Source organism: Chlorocebus sabaeus, chromosome 11 (assembly GCF_047675955.1).
Source record: "Chlorocebus sabaeus isolate Y175 chromosome 11, mChlSab1.0.hap1, whole genome shotgun sequence".
NCBI classification, from domain to species: Eukaryota; Metazoa; Chordata; class Mammalia; order Primates; family Cercopithecidae; genus Chlorocebus; species Chlorocebus sabaeus.
Window position 1 is genome coordinate 122255475 of NC_132914.1, and position 15775 is coordinate 122271249.

Consider the following 15775-nt stretch of genomic DNA (forward strand, 5'->3'; position numbering starts at 1 on the left):
AGGAAGCTAACATATTGGCAAACAGCACTCATGCCTTAAAACACGACACAAACCGGCCAGCATGGTGGCTCATGCCTGTAATCCCAGCACTTTGGGAGGCCAAGGCGGGCAGATCACCTGAGGTTGGGAGTTCGAGACCAGCCTGGCCAACATGGAGAAACCCCGTCTCTACTAAAAGTACAAAATTAGCTGGGTGTGGTGGCACATGCCTGTAATCCCAGCTACTCGGGAGGCAGGAGAATCGCTTAAACCTGGGAGGTAGAGGTTGCGGTGAGCTGAGATCACGCCATTGCACTCCAGTATGGGCAACAAGAGCGAAACTCCATCTCAAAAAAAAAAAAAAACACACACACAAAAAAACCACACAACACAAACCGAACAAAACCCACTGATGGGCCAAATCCAACCCTTGACCACCTAATGGCAATGTCTGGCCTAATCAGCTGAACAAAAGCTGGAGGAGCTGTAACATGGGACTCTACATCGCAGGAAAACACCGACACCACTGGAGCAAGAAACTTTGCTGTCCTGTGTGTCGCAGAAGGTTCAGCAGCATCTATGGCCTTTACCCACTAGAGGCATTTAGAATGACAATCAATTATCAGCCACTCAGGCCACCACAAAGGTATTTTCTCAAATGCTCCACCCCCAGAGGACCCCATCACCTATGCACCCTCCCTAGGGGGCCCTGGAGGGAGGGCACGGTGAGGAAAGGACTGGCCAACTTACTGTTTGGTGTGGTACATGCGGTCCCCAGTGCCCAGCTTGGAGGTGGTATAAAAGAGTCTCATCTCGGCTTCGGAAGCCTGGACTTCACTCAGCTTCTGTAGCATCTCTGCTCGCTGGGAAAGGAAACGAGTGTGTTATGCATTTGCCATCACGACCCTCTCCTAAGAAGGGAAGTGAGACTCTAATAAAATTTCAGCATCATTAACAACTAGAGTCTTCAAAATCAGAGGTCAAATTGTAATTCTACTGCTGCATGGTGTTCTTCCATCAACAGACACAGCAAGCTTGGGATGGCTTTTTTAACCCCTTTTACAGAATCTGGGGTTGTATAAATGAGGTTCTTTGCAGCAGGGTATCACAGTAGAAGATTATGGCCCACCAGATGTCCATCAACAGGAGACGAATAAAGCACAGCTCAGTCACGTACAGCCGTGCTCCCTAGCCGCTCTGAGGAAGGAGGTGGCTTTGTGTGTCTGACGTGAACTGGTCCCCGAGCTACCCTGAGCAATGCTGTGTGCAGGGGATGTACCCAGTTGGCTTCTTTCAGTTGGGTGAGGGTTTCATGAGTTTTTCCTTTATTGTTCTTGTAATTGTACATATAGGTTTTATACACACTTCTATGTATTACACACACACACCACACACACACACACACAGAGCAAGGTATAGCACAGTGGGAAAGCATCCTAAATAGGATTTAAAAAGGACATGCCGACCAGGCGCAGTGGCTCATGCCTGCCATCTCAGCACTTTAGGAGGCCGAGGCAGGCAGATCACCTGACGTCAGGAGTTCAAGACCAACCTGACCAACATGGTGAAACCATGTCTCTACTAAAAATACAAAAATTAGCCAGGCGTGATGGCGCGTGATTGTGGTACCAGGTACCCGGGAGGCTGAGGCAGGACAATCGCTTGAACCTGGGAGGCAGAGGTTGTGGGCTAAGATCATACCACTGCACTCCAGCCTGGGTGACAGAGCAAGATCTTGTCTCCAAAATAAATAAAGAACACGCTCACAGGTGAGTGAGTCTTCCCCCTACTAAGGCTCCGGGGACTGCCCATCCACGGCTGCCGGAGAGAGACCCTCAAGCCTCCTGATACAAAGACACAGCTCCCACGTGCAGTGGCCTCACCAAAAGTCAAACTTGATTCTCATGCAGCCTCCAGGTCAGGGTTCCTCAATCTCAGCACTATTGACAGTTAGGCCAAATAAGTTTTTGTTTTTCTGTGCATTGTAGGCTGTTAAGCATCCCATGGCTCCACCCGCCAGATGCCAGCAGCACTCCCAAGTTGTCACATCCCAAAATGTCTCAAGACAATGCCAAATGTCCCCGGGGCTGGTGGGGGGCGCTAAACTGTCCCAGATGAGAGTCACTGCTACAGATCCAAATACTAATGTACAAAAAACTCAGACGGCAGAGGAGCATGTTTAAAATAAAATTTTAAGGCTGGGTGCAGTGGCTCACGCCTACAATTCCAGCACTCTGGGAGGCTGAGGCAGGTGGATCACTTGAGGTTGGGAGTTCAAGACCAGCCTGACCAACATGGAGAAACCCCGTCTCTACTAAAAGTACAAAATTAGCCGGGTGTGGTGGTGGCGCATGTCTGTAATCTCAGCTACTCGGGAGGCTGAGGCAGGAGAATCGCTTGAACCCGGGAGGCGGAGGTCGCGGTGAGCCGAGATCGCGCCATTGCACTCCAGCCTGGGCAACAAGAGTGAAACTCTGTCTCAAAAAATAATAATAAAATAAAATAAAATTTTTAAAATCCATAAGGTAGGAAATTCTGTAAGACAAACAACAAATAAACTGCAATGGGAAAAAAAAACAAGAGATGGGTGAGGAGTATCCATGAAACAACAGGAAATTTAACCATTTGCTAGATGCTTGATATTAAAATGAAAGATTAGGTTGGCTGGGCACGGTGGCTCACGCCTGTAATTCTAGCACTTTGGGAGGCCAAGGAGGGTGTATCACGAGGTCAGGAGATTGAGACCATCCTGGCTAACATGGTGAAACCACGTCTCTACTAAAAATACAAAAAATTAGCTGGGCGTGGTGGCGGGCACCTGTAGTCCCAGCTACTCGGGAGGCTGAGGCAGGAAAATGGCATGAACCTGGGAGGCAGAGCTGGCAGTGGGCCGAGATTGTGCCGCTATACTCCAGCCTGGATGACAGAGAGCGAGACTCCGTCTCAAAAAAAAAAAAAAAAGATTAAAAGTGCTAATGGTATTCTGGTCATTTTTAAAAGTCTCTACTTATAGAGATACAAATTGAAATATTTATGGATAAAATGCTATGTATAGTGGGTTAAATGGCAGCCTCCCTCAAAGATGTGTTTGTATCCTGGAACTTGCAAACATGATCCTATTCGGAAAAAAGGTTTTGTAGATGTAATTACGTAACTACATGAAGGATCTCAAGACAAGATGATCCTGAGTATCTGAGTGCGACCTAAATCCAATGAGAAGCGCCCTTCGAAGAGACACACAGAGGAAAGGCTGAGGGAAGACGGAGGCAGAGACTGGAGTGACGCAGCCACAAGCCAAGGGAATGCCTGGAGCTGCCAGGAGCAGGAAGAGGCCAGGAATGACCCTCCCCTGAGCCCAGTGAGGAGCACAGCCCTGCCGATGCCTTAATCTCGGACTTCTGGCTTCCTGAGCTGGGAAGGAACAAATTTACACTGTCCTAAGCCCCTCAGTTTGTGGTCATTTGTATGACATCCCCAGGAAACTAGCACAGATTCATTGTACGTGGGATTTGCTTCAAAATGACCCAGGGGTGGGAAAGTGACCAGCAGTGTATCCAAGATTGACCAGGGGCTGATCAATGTTGGAGCTGGCAATGGGCACATGGGAGTTCATCACACTGTTCTCTGTACTCTTGAATGTGTTTGAATTTCCCATGACAAACTTTTTTCCTCTATGAAAAATTTAAGGTTGGCCGGGAGCGGCGTCTCACGCCTGTAATCCCAACACTTCGGGAGGCCAAGGCGGCAGATCATGAGGTCAGAAGATCAAGACCACCCTGGCTAACACGCTGAAACCACATCTCTACTAAAAATACAAAAAAAAAAAAAAAAAAAAAAGCCTGACGTGGTGGCATGCACCTGTAATCCCAGCTACACAGGAGGCTGAGACAGGAGAATCGCTTGAACCCAGGAGGCGGAGCTAGCAGTGAGCCAAGATCGCACCACTGAACTCCAGCCTGGGCAACAGACCAAGAGTCCATCTCAAAATAAAATAAAATAAAATAAAATAAAATAAAAATTTAAGGTTTGGTAGAGCCAGAAAAGGTGTGGGGGGTGGTGGAACAAAACAAAAAAGGAAAAAAAAAATTAAATGTAAATTTTGAAAAAAAGAAGAAAAAACAATTAAGGAAAAAAGTTGGACATTCTCCAGAATAGTTCAGTTCAGTTCCTCTGCCATAGTAGCTGCATTTCAAGTGCTCAACAGCAATATGTGGTTAGTGGCTACTGCACTTGACCATGCACTGGAATTTTCCTCATTCCAGAAAGTTCTATCAGTTGCGCCACAGACACCCCCTCAGGAGGAGAGAGACCCCCCATCTCTCTCTAGTCACCCCCTTAGGAGGAGAGAGACCCCCCCATCTCTCTCTATTCTGGATAGCCACGTGCAGACCCTGTCCAAGTGGGGCGTACCTGGCTCTTTTTCTCCTTCTGTTCTAAGATTTTCTGCAGCACTTTCCTTTCCTTCTTGGTCAGAGGCTTCTTCTCCTTCTTCGACAGCGGAGGGGCTTTGGTCTTCTTTTTCTTCTTCCCCGGTAGAACGAGCGCGTTGCTCGCATCAACTCCCTTCAAAGTGTCCTTGTCTGAAAAGAGCGCAGACAATTATTAAGGCCCCATTCTCCTTGAGGTGGCTCTGCTCCTGCCTCCCATAGTCCCCCTGACCCACATGGGGGCCTCCAGAGCCTGGACACAGGAACAGGGGAGTCTGTGAGGTCAAATCTTTTTTTTTGTTTGTTTGAGACGGAGTCTCGCTCTGTCGCCCAGGCTGGAGTGCAGTGGCGCGATCTGGGCTCACTGCAAGCTCTGCCTCCTGGCTTCACGCCATTCTCCTGCCTCAGCCTCCCAAGTAGCTGGGACTACAGGCGCCCGCCACCTTGCCTGGCTAGTTTTTTGTATTTTTTAGTAGAGACGGGGTTTCACCGTGTTAGCCAGGATGGTCTCGATCTCCTGACCTCGTGATCTGCCCGTCTCGGCCTCCCAAAGTGCTGGGATTACAGGCTTGAGCCACCGTGCCCGGCCCAAATCTATTTTCATAATAATACTATGATGTTCTCAAGGCCAGGCGCAGGGGCTCATGCCTGTAATCCCAGCATTTCAGGAGGCTGAGGCAGGTGGCTCACTTGAGGTCATGAGTTCCAGACCAGTGTGGCCTACATGGCGAAACCCTGTCTCTACTAAAAATATAAAATTAGCCAGGTGTGGTGGTGGGCACCTGTAATCCCAGCTATTTGGGAGGCTGAGGCAGGAGAATCTCTTGAATCTGGGAGGTGGAGGTTGCAGTGAGCCGAGATCACACCACTGCACTCCAGACTGGGCGACAGAGCAAGACTCTGTCTCAAAAAAAAAAAAACAAAAACGCCCTCCCAAAAAAAAAAAAAGAAAAACAATACTATGATGTTATCTTTTTGGTTTTTTGAGAAAGAGTCTCGCTTTGCGCCCCAGACTAGAGTGCAGTGGTGCGATCTTGGCTCACTGCAACCTCTGCCTCCCAGGTTCCAGCAATTCTCTTGCCTCAGCCTCCCGAGCAGGTGAGATTACAGGCATGTACCACCATGCTCAGCTAATTTTTGTATTTTTAGTAGAGACCGGGTTTTACCATGTTAGCCAGGCGGTCTCGAACTCCTGACCTCAAGTGATCCACCCACCTCAGCCTCCCAAAGTGCTGGGATTATAGGCGTGAGCCACCATGCCCAGCCTGACACTCTCTTAAGAGTGTACAGTAGGGCCGGGCGTGGAGGCACACGCCTGCAATCCCAACACTTTGGGAAGTGAGGCCAGGAGTTGGGGACCAGCCTGGCCAACATGGCAAAACCCCGTCTGTACAAAAAAATACAAAAACTAGCCAGATGTGATGGCGTGCCCCTATAATCCCAGCTACACGGGAGGCTGAGGCACGAGAACTGCTTGAACCCGGGAGGCAGAGGTTGCAGTGAGCAGAGATCACGCCATTGCACTCCAGCCTGGGCGACAGAACAAGGCTCTATTTCAAAAAAAAAAAAAGAGTGTATAGTGGACTAGGCTAGGTTTCCATCTTATCTATTTCTAAACATAATAGTTCGAATGTATACAATCTAGACAAATTTAGAAAAATTCAGTTACCGTATCACTCTTCAACTCCACCAATTGCAGAATCTTAGGTAGGACAAACCTTAGCAAATACCTGTGTCTGCCTGACATCTGATGCTGGGGTTTGCTGTCTGGTGTTCCTGTGTGGGGAGGATCTGATTCTTTTTTTTTTTTTTGAGACGGAGTCTTGCTTTGTTGTCCAGGCTGGAGTGCAGTGGCGCTATCTCGGCTCACTGCAAGCTCGGCCTCCCGGGTTCGCACCATTCTCCTGCCTCAGTCTCCGAGTAGCTGGGACTACAGGCGTGCACCACCACGCCCGGCTAATTTTTTGTAATTTTAGTAGAGATGGGGTTTCACCGTGTTAGCCAGGATGGTCTCGATCTCCTGACCTCGTGATCTACCCGCCTCGGCCTCCCAAAGTGCTGGGATTACAGGCATGAGCCACCGCACCCGGCCGAGGATCTGATTCTTTGATTAACTGTTTGGTTTCTACGTCTTTATGTTACAAAGAGGACAGGTTTTGTGACCCTAATTAAGTACAGTGGGCTGGGTGCGGTGGCTCACGCCTGTAGTCCCAGCACTTTGAGAGGTCGAGGCAGGCAGATCACCTGAGAAGTCAAGAGATTGCACCCCTGCACTCTAGCCTGGCGACAGAGCGAGACTCCATCTCAAATAAATAAATAAATAAATAAAAGAAGGCAATCTGAGTCATGTTCTTATGAGATTCCTCTAGGCCCTGAGAAAGGCAGGGATACATGGAAATGTCCTGTTCTGATGTGAGAAACAACTTTCCCCAAATCTCTGGGTCTGAGAGACCTCAGCCCCTCTGCTCAGATGGTCCAGTTCCAAGTGTCAGTCCAGTGTCTACAGCTGTCTTTGAGGTGCCATCCTGAATTGTCACTGCCATCATAACAGTTGTCCCCTGTCCCAGGACACACCCCGCCTCTGTAACCTTTCTTTACGTTTCAAAGCATTCTCGTTTCGGTCACCAACATATTTTCCCAAATTACCACCTCTAAAACTCTGATAGGAGGTAGGACAGCTACCACAGGTTAAATATCCCTTTCCAGAAATGCTAGGGACCAGATGTGTTTTAGATTTAGGAATATCTATATTCTATTTACTGGTTGAGCATCCCTAATCTAAAAATTTGAAATCTGGAAGCTCCAATGAGCATTTCCTTTAAGTGTCATGTTGACACTCAAAAACTTTAGAATTCTGGAGTATTTTGGATTAAGGATGCTCAACGTGTGCTACTGGTCCCATTCTGCAGATGTGAAAACGAAGGCACAGAGATGTTAGGGGATCTGCCTCAACTCCCAGCCTGTCTGTGGAACTTCTGTTTTTTTTGAGATGGAGTCTTACTCTCTCACCCAGGCTGGAGTACAGTGGTGCAATCTTGGTTCACTGTGACCTCTGTCTCCGGGTTCAAGCCATTCTCCTGCCTCAGCCTCCCGAGTAGCTGGGACCACGGGTTCCCACCAACATGCCTGGCTAGTTTTTGTATTTTAGTAGAGACGGGATTTCACCATGTCGGCCAGGTTGGTCTCGACCTCCTGACCTCAAGTGATCTGCCTGCCTTGGCCTCTCAACATGCTGGGATTATAGGTGTGAGCCACCATGCCCGGCCTATCTGTGCAACTTCCAAGGACTGAACTCAGACTATCAGATTCCCACTCTGACATTCTTCCCTATACCCTCACTGCCTTCCAGGTCCAACAAATGTGTGGAAGAGAGTGCTGATTAGTGGTGGAAGGAAGCAGACTCCTCCAGCACCCCTGGTGACCCTTCCTTCTGTTTCTAGAATCTTCCTTAATGGCCAAGTCAGCCTGGCCCTTGGGGTCTTAACACAAGTGGCTGGATGAGTTCAATTTTGGAACATGTTTAGTTTCAGGGGCCTACAGGACATCCTTGAACCCACACAATTGCTTCACCACAAGCCTCCTCCAAGAGCACCCCTACTGAGGTGCTAAATGCCCTTCCGGTGTTAAATCCAGTGGTTCTTCCGTCCCTCCCTGATTCCGAAGCAGCTCCTGACCCACAGGGAGAGTCCTCCTCCCTGGTCCCAGGGCAATCACACTGTCGCAGCTCATCACACACCTTCCAGGCCACTCCATCTCCCTTGCAGGCTCCTTATTTCCCTCTCCTCCAGGGCTGGACTCATACCCTCAGTCTTCTGACTAAATAAATACCTATATACACGTCTGATTCCAAAATGGATACCTCCACCTGGACTTGCATCTCTTGAGTATCTGAGTCAACAGCTGCCCGCCTACTCTCCCTGCCTGAATATCTAACAGGCTCCAAACTACCCATATCCAAAGCTGAGCTCTTGGTCCTCCCCACGAGCTACCCACTCAACCGCTGGGAGTCATTCTTTGTCACCGCCACTGTTTTTGTCCACAAGCCCTGTCAGCCAGCAGATACTGCCAGCTTGGCCTTCAAAACACATCTTGAATCCACCCATTTCTCACCTTCCTACTGCTGCCCCCTGGTCCAAGCATCACCTCCACCTCCTCCCCATCCTGGTTCTACCTTTCACCTCTACTGTTTTTTCTCAATACAGCAGCCAAAGTGATACTGTTAAAACATAAGCCCTGATCTGTCCTCCCCTGCCCTCATGGCTGCCCTTTCCCATAGAGAAAAAGCCCCAGTCCTCGCCAAGACCCCAGTCCAGGCCTGACCTGCCCTGGCCCCCTGTTTTTTCTCTCATCTCCAGGCAGTCACTCAGGCCTCCTTCAGATCTTGACTCTAACAGAGTGATGTCTTCTCCAGCAACTCTATGGGATGCTGCAACCTACCCAATGACCTCTTCTGTTTTATCTGCTCACGGTATCCACAGAATTTTCTATATGTTTATTCTTTGCCTGTCTCCTCCTATACAGCAGGTAACTCAGGGATTTTCTAAAAATCTACCTTTCTGCTATGTCTCCAGTGCCGAAAATAGTGCCTGGCATGTAATAAAGGCTACTACTAAAAAGGGGTCTGAGAGAAATGTCAGCCAGCCAGAAGCTGAGCAGACAAGACTGGGCTGAAAATACACATTTGGGGGTTGCTGAAGATTATAAAGAGATTACAATCGAAGTCATGGGAAGCGAAGGAACTACTCTTATTTTTTTTGCCAAATTCTCCATGTTACTATTTGAGGGCGAGAGAAACCACGGGTATTCCCCATACACTGTTAAAACTAGGCTGTCACTAAGCCCCTCTCCTTTGGATCATCTGGAATGGGGGGACCCATCCCACCCCACTGGGATCCTCACCCCAGAGTCCTGAAGGCAGGGCACAGGCCGCCCTGGGAAATTCCCGAAATCCAGGCCCCGTCCGGGGTTGTCTTACCCTCTAGTTCCAGCTGCACTGGGGGCGGCTCGGGGGAGCCCTTCGAGGGGCCGGGCCCCGCCTGCTGGCGCCCCTTGATGTTGTACCGCCGGCGCAGCTTCCCCATGGCGACTAGGCCCAGGTGAGCGCTTCAGCGGGTCGGACCACCAAAGCAACCCGAAACTCAGCCCACGTGGGTTCCCGGACCACCAACTCCGGCCGTGAGATTTCCGGGTTACGTTATCGCGAGAGCTGTAACTGACTGGGCCGATGAGGGGCGGGGTTGGAAGAGAGACCATGCGAGAGGAGAGGCGGAGCCGGGCCAGGAAGGGGGCGGGGCTATTTAGAGAAGTAGGCGGGGCCTGAGGTCCCCGACCACGGCGACGTTTAAGTCCGGGGCTGTTCTCGCTTGCGGTAGTCTGGGTTTAAATATGAATTATATCTACTGATACTAATTTGGCTGCTTGGGAGTGGAAGTGTTTTGCCACCTTTAAAAATACACCCCACGCCCAATACTCCAAACTTCTTCCCCCCAACCCTGGTTTGCGCATCTGCATTTTCTGATATTCCTACAAGAAACGTATTAGTCGTGTAGTTTTAAAAAGGCACCAAATATTTCCATCCCAGGGACAGATGGAAGATCTAAAAGGAGGCCTCTACGGGCGCGGTGGCTCACGCCTGTAATCCCAGCACTTTGGGAGGCCGAGGCGAATAGATCACAAGGTCAGGAGTTCAAGACCAGCCTGGCCAAGATGGTGAAACCCCTGTCTCTACTAAAAATACCAAAAAAAAAAAAAAATTAGCTAGGCATGGTGGCAGGCGCCTGTAATCCCAGCTACTCGGGAGGCTGAGGCAGAGAACTGACTGAACCCAGGAGGTGGAGGTTGGCAGTGAGCCAAGATTGCATCACTGCCCTTCAGCCTGGGCAACAGAGCTAGACTCTGTCTCAAAAAAAAAAAAATTAAAGTTGTCTATTAAACATCACATTGTAACACACTGGGAAACAATGCATCATTATTATTATTATTATTATTATTGAGATAAGGTCTCTCTTTTTTTTTTTTTTTTTTTTAGAGATAACATCTCGCCCTGTGGCCCAGGCCAGAGTGCAGTGGTGCAAGCACCACTCACAGCAGCCTTGACCTCTCCTCCCACCTCAGCATCCTGAGTAGTTAGGACTACAGGGACACACCACCACGACTGGCTAATTTTTCTATTTTTTGTAGCGATAGTGTCTCCCTATGTTGCCTAGACTGGTCTCAAAATCCTGGGCTCCAGGGATCCACTTGTCCTCCCAAAGTGCTGGAATTACAGGTATAAGCCACCATGAAGGCCTTAATGACATTTTTAAAAAAGCATAATCAGCGTATCATATCTGTGGGGTTTTCTGTTTGTTTTCTTGTTTTTGTTTTTTTGAGACAGAGGTCTCCCTCTGATGCCCAGGCTGGAGTGTAGTGGAGCAATCTCGGCTCACTGCAGCCTCCACCTCTCGAGTTCAAGCGATTCTCCTGTCTCAGCCTTCCAAGTAGCTGGGATTACAGGCACCCACCACCATGCCCATCTAATTTTTGTATTTTTAGTAGAGATTCACCATGTTGGCCAGAATGGTCTCAAACTCCTGACATCAAGTGATCCCCCCACCTTGGCCTCTCAAAACGATGAGATTACGGACCTGAGCCACCGCACCCAGGCTCACATCTGTGTTTTTATGGATTTTGTTGCTTAGGATGACAGTGATCTAAAGTTTCTTTTTTAAATGTGTTTATTTAAATAAATTAAAAGTTTAGAGGCTGGGCGCGGTGGCTCACGCCTGTAATCCCAGCACTTTGGGAGGCCGAGGCTGTCGGATCATGAGGTCAAGAGTTCGAGACCAGCCTGACCAACATAGTGAAACCCCATCTCTACTGAAAATACAAAAGTTAGCTAGGCGTAGTGGCGTGCTCCTGTAATCCCAGCTACTTGGGAGGCTGGGGCAGGAGAATCGCTTGAACCTGGGAGGCGGAGGTTGCAGTGAGCCGATATGGCACCACTGCATTCCAGCCTGGGCGACAGGGCGAGACTCCGTCTCCAAAAAAAAAAAAAAAAAAGTTTAGAAAACCTTTAAAAAATGTTAAATAGGTATTAGTACACTTGCCTATATTTCCTTCTAAAATGTAATATATCAATGAATTACCTTCCAGATGGTATAGACCATCCTAGACAGCAAGAAGAAGGCAGGTACATAACAGAATGGATGGATCTCACAAATATAAAGTTGAACAAAAGCCGGGCATGGTGGCTCACACCTGTAATCCCAGCACTTTGGGAGGCCGAGGCAGGCGGATCACCTGAGGTCAGAAGTTTGAGACCAGCCTGGCCAACATGACGAAACTCGTCTCCACTAAAAATACAAACATTAGCTGGGTGTGGTGGCACGTGCCTATAGTCCCAGCTACGGGGAAGTCTGAGGCAGGAGAATCGCTTGAACCTGGGAGGCAGAGGTTGCAGTGAGCCAAGATCATGGCCACTGCACTCCAGCAGGGCAATAGAGTGAGACTCCGTCTCAGAAAATAAAAAATAAATAAAAAATAAAGTTGAACAAAAGAAGCCAACCCCCAGAGTCGTACTGTGTGGTTCCATTTACATAAACTTCAAACACATGAATCCCCTAAATTTTAAGAGGAGCCTAGTGAATGGGAGGGGACAAAGGGAGGCTTTGGGGGAAACTGGTAATGTTTCATTTCTCCATCTGGGTGCTGGTTACCTTGTGTATTCAGCTTGTGAAAATTCATAAAAATGTATATGATTGTGTATTTTTCTGTATATTATACCTTAATTTAAAAGTTTATTGTTATTTTTTGTAGAGATAGGTCTCACTATGTTGGCCAGGCTGGTCTCGAACTCCTGCGTTCGAGCAATCCTCCTGCCTTGGCCTCCCAAAACAGGCATGCGCCACTACAGCTGGAGTAAAAAAAGTTGTTTTTTTTTGTTTTGTTTTTGAGACAGAGTTTCACTCTTGTTGCCCAGGCTGGAGGGCAGTGGCTCAGTCTCGGCTCACTGCAACCTCCACCTCCCAGGTTCAGGCGATTCTCTTGCCTCAGCCTCCCGAGTAGCTGGGATTACAAGCAGGCGCCACCATACCTGGCTCATTTTATATATATATATATATATATATATATATATATATATATATATATATTTTTTTTTTTTTTTTTTTTTTTTTTTTTTTTTTGAGACAGAGTCTCACTCTGTCGCCCAGGCTGGAGTGCAGTGGCCGGATCTCAGCTCACTGCAAGCTCCGCCTCCCGGGTTCATGCCATTCTCCTGCCTCAGCCTCCCGAGTAGCTGGGACTACAGGCGCCCGCCACCTCGCCCGGCTAGTTTTTTTGTAGTTTTAGTAGAGATGGGGTTTCACCGTGTTAGCCAGGATGGTCTCGATCTTCTGACCTCGTGATCTGCCCGTCTCGGCCTCCCAAAGTGCTGGGATTACAGGCTTGAGCCACCACGCCCGGCCATATTTGTTTTATTTTGTTTTGAGACAGAGTCTCACTCTGTTGCCCTGGCTAGAGTGCACGATCTTGGCTCACTGCAACTTCTGCCTTCCGGGTTCACGCCATTCTCCTGCCTCAGCCTCCCGAGTAGCTAGGACTACAGGCACCTGCCACCACGCTCGGCTAATTTTTTGTATTTTTAGTAGAGACGTGGTTTCAGCATGTTAGCCAAGATGGTCTTGATCTCCTGACTTTGTGATCCGCCTGCCTCGGCCTCCCAAAGTGCTGGGATTACAAGTGTGAGTCTCCGCGCCCGGCCTCATTTTGTATTTTTAGTGGAGACGGGTTTCTCCATGTTGGTCAAGCTGGTCTCGAACTCCCGACCTCAGGTTGCCCGCCTCAGCCTCCCAAAGTGCCAGAATTACAGACGTTAACCACCGCACCCGGCCTACAAAAAAGTTTTTAAAAAGATAAACAACACAGGAAAAAATGTGCAAAGGATATGAATACATAATTCAAAGAGAAGTAATTCAAATGGCCAATAAATCTATGAAAACCTTACTAGGAATCCAGAAAATGTAAATTCAAAAATAAGAGCCTTTTTTATTCTTTGGATTGGCAAAAATTGAGTTTTATTTTCTTGGTTGTCTAAAAATAAAGTTGGTTAGACTTGATCTGTTTGATTTAGGATGCAAACAGGGTCCTTGCATTGCATGGGTCATTATGGCTCTTAAGTCTTTAAAACCAATTATCCTCCTCTCCGCTCACCTTTTATACCGCTTATTTATTGAACGAACTGGGTCGTTTGTCTCGTTGAATGCCCCACATGATGGAGTTGGTTGGTTGCTTCTGCTGCTTGTAAGTTTTCCTTATCTGCCATATTTCCTGTAAACTATAGGTTTGATCTAGAGGCCCCATCAGGTTCATGCTCAACTTGTCTTGGCAAGAATCCATCGCAGGTGGCGCTGGTACTTCCTGGCACTAAGATCGATTGGCGGGGCCGGGACTTCGCGGCTTGGCCCCTCCATTTTCAAGTTCCCCGCCAAACCCTCGCCTCTTGGTTTTACTCATTTCTGATGATCATCGCGTGAATCCATCATTCCATTGAGGGGTGCCAAATAATTTTCGGATTCTCTCATTCATCCTCATGTATTAGCCGGACTGTGCTAAAAGAAAGTTTCCCTCCCCTACTATTTTGGGGCTCTGAAATACAGTTCATTCAGGAAGAGGAGGATGCCTGATGCTTTCTTGTTATTTAAAATTTTCAGAATGAATGAGCTGATGCCCACGAGGGCCAATTTTGGGGTACCATTATAATAAATTCAGGGAGATTACATATATGTCTATTTCATGTTTTCCAATCAGTTGCGGTCACTTCCCTGGTTGAAGCTGTTTCAAGTTTTACAGGCACGGGTTGCTTTCCCACGGATAAGGTAAAAGAAATAATTTTTTTTTTAATTGATGAGAAGCCGTACCGGGTCGGGGCAGGCTTCCGGGAGGCGGGCGCGGGGCCCTGGGGCCGGGTCGCGTTGGTCCCGCGCCGGGGGCGGGGCGCGGCGTGGGCTGGGCCGTCGCGCCTTTGCGCGCGGGGCGGGGCGGGTGGCGCAGCAGCGGCGGCGGCGGTGGGTAAAGGCGCGGCGCGCGGCCCCCGAGCGCGCCAACCCTGCCCTAGCCGGAGCCCGCGGCAGCCCAGCGCACGGCCCTCACCCCGCACCGCGACCCCGCACCCCGCCGGCCGAGCATGGGCGCGCGCGCCTCAGGCGGGCCCCTGGCCCGGGCCGGGCTCCTGCTGCTGCTGCTGGTGCTGCTGCTCGGGCTGCTGGCCCCGGGCGCGCAGGGGGCGCGGGGCCGCGGCGGCGCGGAGAAGAACAGCTACCGCCGCACGGTCAACACCTTCTCGCAGAGCGTCAGCAGCCTGTTCGGCGAGGACAACGTGCGCGCCGCTCAGAAGGTGGGCGCCGGGCCCGCGCCCGCGGTCACCTTGCCCCGGCCGCCGCGCACCTGGCTGCCGGGGCCGGCCTGGGAGGAGCGCGGCCTCCGGGGCTGCCCGCCCGGCCGGCGCGCGGGAAGGGGGTCCGGCCTGCGCCTCGGGGCCTGCCTCCTGCGGTCCCCGCCGGGCCTGACCAGTGCAGGTCTGGGCGGCCGGGCCTCGGGCCGCCCTCTCCTCTGCGCCGCGCTTCTCCTTGGACCTTGCCCCTGCGGTCGGCGCGGCCAGAGTCTCTCCCGGCTGAGCTGACGCCCGCCGCGCGTCTCATTCATTCATTCACCGCGTTTGAATGGCTCCTACTGTGAGCCAGGCAGCACGCTGGCGCCCTCGGTCTCCACGCGGCTGCGCCCTCCCCAGCTACCCAGGGTTTGTCTTAGCCTCGCATCCCGACCTGCTTCCCCTGGGACCTTCTGCCCCACTCCTTCTCCTGCTTTGAAGATACTTGGAGTTGTTTTTACTTTACAGGAAAACAAGGAAGCAATACGATTTGCTCGGTTGCTTTGGGAAACCCGAGGACCTACTATGTGCGGGGCTTTTCGCGTGGGGTCTTTTGTTTAGTTTGGGGAGGTCCAGGATCCTGCAGCCTCCTGGGAAGGGTGTTGAGTCCCAGGAGGAGCGGAGGGAATTTTCCCCAATTCCTGCTCTCTGGAGCTAGGTGGGATAGGGGTGCCATTCGGGCCGAAGTCTGCCGACCAGCTCCTGAGAAGGAGGAAGTTCCTGGGGACAGTTGTGTGTGGTATTGCGGTTCCTTTGCTGTTCCCTGGGGAGGAGGGAGGTCTTGCTTGCTGCCAGCCTTCCTGGGGTTTTGGAGTCAGAGAAGCTTGGGTTCAAGTTGGAGCTCTACCAGTTAGGATGGCTTTGGGGAAGTGACTTCACTTCTTTGAGCCTCAGTTTCCTTATTTGTTAAATGGGGATAGTAATCATTCCCCTTCATTGCAAGCTTGTAATTATGAATAGT

General features: G+C 50.0%; 2 protein-coding genes across 3 annotated transcripts in view; one reads left to right on the forward strand and one right to left on the reverse strand.

The window, feature by feature from the left end:
- The window catches only part of DHX37 (DEAH-box helicase 37), a 43012-nt gene extending 33409 nt beyond the window's left edge, over positions 1 to 9603 (reverse strand). For both annotated transcript variants that reach the window (XM_008005184.3, XM_037995124.2), the window contains exons 1-3: positions 9382 to 9603; positions 4390 to 4559; positions 730 to 842 (exon numbers count right to left, since the gene is read on the reverse strand). In XM_008005184.3, the coding sequence (XP_008003375.3) occupies positions 730 to 842; positions 4390 to 4559; positions 9382 to 9487 (389 nt within the window). In that variant the 5' untranslated portion in view covers positions 9488 to 9603. The remainder of the gene's footprint in view (positions 1 to 729; positions 843 to 4389; positions 4560 to 9381) is intronic.
- A 4825-nt stretch (positions 9604 to 14428) lies between these two features.
- Positions 14429 to 15775, forward strand: part of BRI3BP (BRI3 binding protein) — a 38046-nt gene continuing 36699 nt past the window's right edge. Inside the window, exon 1 of the mRNA XM_037995119.2 lies at positions 14429 to 14781. Within this exon, the coding sequence (XP_037851047.2) occupies positions 14572 to 14781 (210 nt within the window). The 5' untranslated portion in view covers positions 14429 to 14571. The remainder of the gene's footprint in view (positions 14782 to 15775) is intronic.